The following is a 6869-nucleotide window of genomic DNA, read 5'->3' as shown; positions in this document are numbered from 1 at the left end:
GGTGGAGAGATAAAACCTAGAGGTGAGAAAAGAGAAGTTAGCATGAGAAAGGGGTGAAAACAATGAAAAGAGCACATCCAATCAAGAGCGAGGAGTGACCGCTTAGGGCAACTGTATTGTAAGCAAAGTGTTTGATGCTTGTTGACAGCTGTATCTGTGAGGGGCTGTGTACGTGTGTTTGTGTGCGTGTGTGTGTTTGTGTGTGCGTGTGTGTTCGTGTGTGTGTGTGTGTGTGTGTGTGCGTGCAAGCCAAGACCTATAATCCTATACCATGCAAGGTTGCGTGACCGTTCATACCCCACTCTTTGCTGCTCCGCACACCATTTGCCCTAATTGGTCACACCCACTCTGTGTGTGTGTCTCTCTCCACACACACACACACACACACACACACACACACACACACACACACACACACACACACACACACACACACACACACACACACACACACACACACACACACTAATACACACTCATACAGGCAGATGCACCAATGCATACATAGACACAACAATGTCCACATCTCCTCTCCCCATATCCCCCAGTGACAATGAGGAGAATCCTTGAGGGTATGTTACAGACACGCATGCACATAGACATATGCATGCACATTATTATGCATGTATACACACACCCTACTAAGCATATGGAAGACGGTCACGCAATCCCCCGCCCATAACCCCCACAGCCTTCCCACTTCTTGCTTCCTGACTACAATTAGCTAATGAACAACCTTGTCTTATAGCTTACTGTTTTTAGCTGTGTCAATGCCTCTTAAACTGTGGTTTCCAACCTGTTTTGTCTGATGCATTCCAGACAGCTTTCACTTCAAACCAGCCTTCATGATCCAAATATAACGCATTCACTTGAAATCATTTTAAACTGGATGTTATTTTACACCATTCATGATATAAAAGTGGATTGTTACAACAGTTCTTTTATACAACTGAACTGTTAATATTTATGTCAGTTTGGTCAAGTTTCCAGTTGTACTACCACTTGAAAGCTGTTTTTTAGTTTTTTGCCATTTACCATATTACAGCTGTTCATAACTTTATGAATCAGCTATTTCAATGTACTGTTTATCCTACCATCCAACCATTTATCCACTATACAGTGCATTTACCTAACTATTAAAGCTACTGTTTGGGGCTCTCTGCAGGCTCACTTTTAAGCAATCTCAGTCGCTTCATCTTCAGGTGTTACAACTGACTTTTGAATTATTATTAGGTTTCTTAAAACATGTGGATAGTATTATAAGAATTGTAATTTCTATTTGGTCAAATAAATTGAGCTACAATCTTTCCAAGCACCCCCTGGCAACTGCAGCGATACTTCCTCGGGTACAATTATCAGTGTATCAAAATACAATGAAGGACAGAGTTGAAGAAGAAACAGCATTAATAGCTATTTTTCAGTCCCTGGGGTTTAAATATAAACTGTATGTGATGGTATTCAGAGGGATGCAGTGTTAAAATGAAATGGTTTATGTATGTGCCCAGGGGCGACTAGCCAGTTGAAAGGTTACTGAGTGCAACCTGGTGATTCATAAACTAGATATGCAGGCCGCAGCTGACCGTGAGTCATACACACATGCACGCACATACGCCACACGTAAGCAGGCAAGTTCTTTCACTCACACAGAAACACAAAGTGCTTTACAAAAATGTCTCTGGAAAGCCAATAATTCAGCCTGAACTACTGTGTATCTCAAGTTTATTGGCACCCACATATTAATACATGTTATTATTATTATTGTTATGCACACCCACAATCAATCCCATGGGGAAGTGCCGGGCCCAGAACCTACAGGACTAAAGTGAACGCTCTAATAATTTCCATGTGAGATTAGGAGAGTAGAGCGAGATTAAGGAGCCACTGCCAGCACTGTTTGTATTGGGTTGCAATCATGCTCCACTTGATTTATTTATCTATGAGGGTTACAGACGATAGATGCTCAAGATGTCTCTTTTCCTGGCAAATGCTTCCACCTACTGGTCACAACTGCACACTGCAGCTGAGGAAGAGCCGAGTCTTTTTAAATCACATTGCATGAAGCCATGGCTAAAATAGCAACATAAACATAGAAAAATGGAAGCAGCTGCTACAAAAACAGCAAAATTCTGTATCCATACTTAATTTCTCTGGTTATATAGTAGGCAATATACTGATCTGTAATAAATAATTAGTAGAAGTAATTGGTTTTATTGTTAGAACTTACACACAGTAACCAAATATATCATATTTAATAGATTAGTCACTCCACATGTCAATGTCATTTTCAGGAATGCTTTGTTTCCATTTCATTGTATTTGTAATTGAAGCAGGGTCATGAGTTATAAAAGTATAAAAACTGTTATTGTTAACCCTCCTAGCATTCCTTTGCCCAATTACCAACATTTTCTTCCGTCTTACTTACTAGAAGCTATGTGTCTGGAATACGATCTGTGTAACACTTTTGATAATATTTTTGTTAAGTTTTTGACAAACTGTGAATAGAAAGCCAAAAACCACAAGCTATTTAAACTATTCAAATGTTCCTGTGTATGTTTGACATTGGAATGTTCCACATCTTGGATAAAATGTTGAATTATGAATGTAGCAAAATTGATGGTTGTAAGTAACCCGGGTCACAACAAAGGATTCAACTGGCATTTCTTCACAGTAATCATTAACATAATGTGATCAGTCTGCCTGAGAAATAATAATACTTTTTACAGTATTTCACTGCAAACTAAGAAAGCACTCTCAATTCATTAGACTAATGTGCAGATCAGGCTCCATTCATACTATTCAGGTCACAAACAGGACATGATTTAATTTACATTATTATATCTAAAATCTGAATGGTACAATCCAATCACTGACATGAAAATGACTCTCAGACTGTGGGCTGAATGATGTCTAGCTGTACACAATCTGACCATTTCATCTGGAATGAAAAAGTGCTTCAGATCCCTGAGATGTGACATTGCCAACCCAAAACCCTGAAGGGTGTGTTAGCGGTTTAACATCCCTGTTTTTAGAACTGTGGGTGGACTGCATGTGATCTCTGATCTACAGCAGGTACTTTGCCCTGGACAGCAAATGGACAAATGGAAAACATCTGTGTGGCGTGGTCGCAGGTGGAACACACTTCAAAGTTTCAACCTAGAGAAAGCATGGCTTACACACAGTAACCAAACCTAACCATCAGCAGTTTTCTGCTCTGTGTGAGTCATTGCGGGTTTGAGTGTTTTGGCCTGCAGTGGACAGCATTTAATCAACGGGTTTACCTTAGCATGACTGAAAATCCAACTGTGGATTTGTCACTCAGGAAATGGCCCTGTATGAATCGGTTTGTACAAGACGTATAAGTAAGTAATTAAGTACTACGGAGACTGAGTTTTAACAAAATACACACTTTATTCTTTTAACGTGTATCCATAGTTCATATCATCTTCAGTTAAAATTGCTGAATGTTACTCAACCTTCAGCCTCTGTGCAGTTTGTGTTGGTTTGTAATGAGCTACAATCTGAATCAAGATGGAAGAGTTGATGATCATGAAGAGCAAACCAGCGAGCCAGATCAACAGGAAGGTGTTGTAGCCTTCAAACTCCAGAAAGTAGGCTGGACACAACCAGATACCCTGATAGTGAAGAGAAAATATAAAACTTTTTTTAGGCCAGGGTATTATAAATATTGCAAAAAAAAAAAGCTCGGTTAGATGTTGAATATAAGAATATAAACAGGTGAGTAAGAAACCACAGACAGATACCATCAATGCATCTTACACCATTTTAAACCCAGTTAATGGCATTATCTTGTGATATGAAGATTTTGTCAATAAGCTGCATATAAGAAGTAATGTTAAATTGTAACTCTGTAACTGTAAATAAACTGAATTACCTGCCCAGCAAACCAGAGGAGCAGCAGTCCGACTCCCTGTTTGAGTGACAGACTCAGGTGAGGGATGACCAGAGGGAGTAGACACAGGTACCACAGGAAGTACTACGAAAGGATAACAAGCAACATTGTTAAAGGCTGGTGAAGGGTGTGAGCTAAGGCTAGATACAATTATTCTACACATGATATTGCACTCTACATTAATATTTACAGTGACTAATAATGACTGCCAGACAGTGCATCATCTGATCTCTGCTTAGACTCTGTGTGTTGATGGTGCTTTATGTACCTGGGAAGTGCAGACTTTGTTGAAAGACACAAAGATGGCGGTGTGCAGGAAACAGCAGAATGCCAGGTCAGAGTGAAAGGCCCACGACGCTACCAACAGCAGGATGAGCTGTGGGAGAAACGCTGCCAGGCCGAGCCACTGGCTCCACCTGCTGTCTGCACCAGCAAAAGAAAAGAACCTGAGCAGGCTTACAGTAGAAAGCTGCCTCGCTCTTCAAATTTTATAACTGATTTAATAAACAAGCACTTTATTGCTGCTGACCAGAAGCACTGTATCTCTGCACATGGGCTAGAACTTTATGCCAGTCGTTAATGGTGTCAAATTAGGAGGCTTTAAATGGCTGGATGGGGGATTACCTGCAGTGAGGTAGAGCATATAGAAGTATGGAGAGAAGTTGTGTCTGATGTCCCTTCTGGTCAGATGGTACAAGTAGGTCTCATGAAGGAACTCCCAACCATACCTTTAGGAGAGCAGAGTTTTAATATATTACTCAACTTTATGTAGAAAAAAACTGATTTACTGTTCCTAAATAATCATTGTCAAAGTAATATTTCAACATTTTACATCAATAATGAATATCCACATCTTGTGTAACTAGCTAAATAATTCTTTCTGGACTAGCAGGATATAGTCAAACACTAACTACAATATTTTATACTGGCTATACTTGAATGAAAGCCTTTTACTATGTGATTGTGTGTAATTTCTTTGTTCACCTCACATGTAATAAAAGAACGCTGTGAGCATACAGAAGACTCCTCCGGCCACACTTGCAAAGAGGAGCAGCTCTCGGTTGAAGAAGCTTCCTATAAACCCAATGAAGCTCCTCCACCTCTTTCTTTCCTCCTCTGATCTGGTCTCTGGTGTACGCAGGGTCAGAGCAATGGGCAGAGCATATGTAATTGGGTAGATTTTCATATGGACTGACAGACCATAGAGTATGGCTGCCCACATCAGATGCCGGGCTAGAAGAAAAAAGGTAAAAAGTGTAAGCATTACATTACAAAATGAACAATATCTGCATTATTTTAGAGATAAAATGTACCTTCCATGCAGAGTAATGTCCCCAGCACCAGAGCTGCCAGGATTGACTCAGCATTCCCTCGGCTGGATACTCCCATCGTCAGTGGGTTGAGGAGCCACAGTGAACAAACACGACGTGCAGTCTGAACATAAATCCGCCCAAAACACAACTTTACCTGCACTGTGCATCTCCAAAATAACTCTAAACTCCGTTGTTTTTATAGGACAATTTGCAATTATAGTTGGCAATGATTTATAAACTACTACAAAGAAGCAAATTTTAGCATTTATTGGATCAGATTGATTAAATATGTCTGAAAACGTACCTCAGAGCCCAGACCTCTCAGGCGGAGGATTCTGTAGATGAGCAGCCCTGACAGCACATCACACACAATGAACAGGATCTTGCCAAATACCATGCTGAGGTAGATGTTAGGGGTGAGCATCCAGGCTAGGAGAGGGGTGTAGCGGTACGTGGATCTGTTGTACGGGGACTCCCCCTGTGGAAAAGTGAAACGATATAGTACAGTAGAAGCAAAAAAGTGCACTTAAAATGACATAAAAGTACTCATTATGCAGAATGGTCCCAGTCAGTGTTATATTACCATATTAATAGATCATTATTATTGAAGCATCAGCATATAAGCAGTGCATATAAACTGGTTGAGGTGGAGCTAATTTACTTTCATATAATGTTGGAGAGATTAATCTGTAACAATACATCAAATTGTATGAACTGATCATATGATTGGTATGTGAAATCTTCACTGAAATATATAAATAATAATAAATATATACGTAGTGGGGTAAAAGTATATATATCACACACTATAATTAAGTTTTATTTGAATGTTAGTAGGTAGTAAAGTAGAAGGAGCATACAGTTTTCATTATATGAGTGACAAGTACCTACAAACTGTACTTAATAGTAAATGTAATTGTGGACGCAGCATTATATTATAAGCCTTACACTGAGCTACCTTCCTCCAGTCAAAGGAGGTATAGGAGGACTGCTGTTACCTCAGTGATGAATCTTGCAGCATCTGTGAACACATGGTAGTCGATGTCGGTGTACTTCACCACCATAGTCCTGTCCTGGTGGTCTCCATAGGCAACTAGGGCCAGCCGTACCGCGAAGGAAGCAGTGAAAAGGACCTGCTTTTCTGTGAGCTTGGTTATGAGCCTCTCCATCACCAGCCAGTCTCCGTGGCCCTTTCAGCTGTCCTTTAACCTTACTGATACCATATATTAAAGTCGTGTTTTGTCAGTAAGCTATTCGTTTGTAAGAGAGCAGACTTCAAACACGACAACTAGGAAGTTATCCGGAAGTGCAGCTCTTCTTCTTCTTCGGGTTTTAATGGCGGTTTGCAAACCAGCTTGTAGGCGCGTTACCGCCACCTGTTGGACTGGAGTATGAAACAGTATGGAAGGACAAGGGAACTTCTTCTCCTTCTATTCTCTTCTTTTTGGACTTCTACTCAGGGCACCAACATAAAGATACATTAGCAGCACCTACCTGCTGGAGTAAGACTGCAGTTAAGTCCACAGTGTGAACAAGCGTGCACTGTGTACCGTGTTTGATCCCTTTTTGTACCAACAGCGACAAATCTCTCCTCCACTGCTCCACTATGCAAAATTACACCTCTGCTATATATGTGGAATGCAAAC

The 6869-nt window shown here is 40.4% G+C and overlaps 1 protein-coding gene across 1 annotated transcript; it reads right to left on the bottom strand.

The window, feature by feature from the left end:
* Window positions 1-3388: 3388 nt before the first annotated feature.
* pigm (phosphatidylinositol glycan anchor biosynthesis, class M) lies at window positions 3389-6542 on the bottom strand. The gene is made up of 8 exons (XM_051410200.1): window positions 6222-6542; window positions 5528-5701; window positions 5224-5344; window positions 4900-5143; window positions 4535-4638; window positions 4179-4333; window positions 3893-3994; window positions 3389-3632 (listed from the first exon to the last, which is right to left on the bottom strand). Exons 1-8 carry the CDS (start codon window positions 6390-6392, stop codon window positions 3465-3467), a joined length of 1239 nt encoding a protein of 412 aa, XP_051266160.1. The 5' UTR covers window positions 6393-6542; the 3' UTR covers window positions 3389-3464.
* Window positions 6543-6869: the final 327 nt, after the last annotated feature.

This window comes from Dicentrarchus labrax, unplaced genomic scaffold (assembly GCF_905237075.1).
Source record: "Dicentrarchus labrax unplaced genomic scaffold, dlabrax2021, whole genome shotgun sequence".
In the NCBI taxonomy this organism is placed as follows: domain Eukaryota; kingdom Metazoa; phylum Chordata; class Actinopteri; family Moronidae; genus Dicentrarchus; species Dicentrarchus labrax.
Note: the sequence above shows the minus strand (reverse complement) of the source record. Positions and strands in the feature narration are given on the sequence as shown.

Bases quoted from the DNA above. Each gene is read 5' to 3' on its own strand.
- pigm (XM_051410200.1), bottom strand. From the start codon at position 6,392: ATGGAGAGGCTCATAACCAAGCTCACAGAAAAGCAGGTCCTTTTCACT. The intron at 4,334-4,534 runs GTAATCCCCCAT...TTGCTGGTGCAG, and splicing joins TATGCTCTACCTCACTGCAG to ACAGCAGGTGGAGCCAGTGG. The intron at 3,995-4,178 runs GTACATAAAGCA...ATCCTTTCGTAG, and splicing joins ACAAAGTCTGCACTTCCCAG to TACTTCCTGTGGTACCTGTG.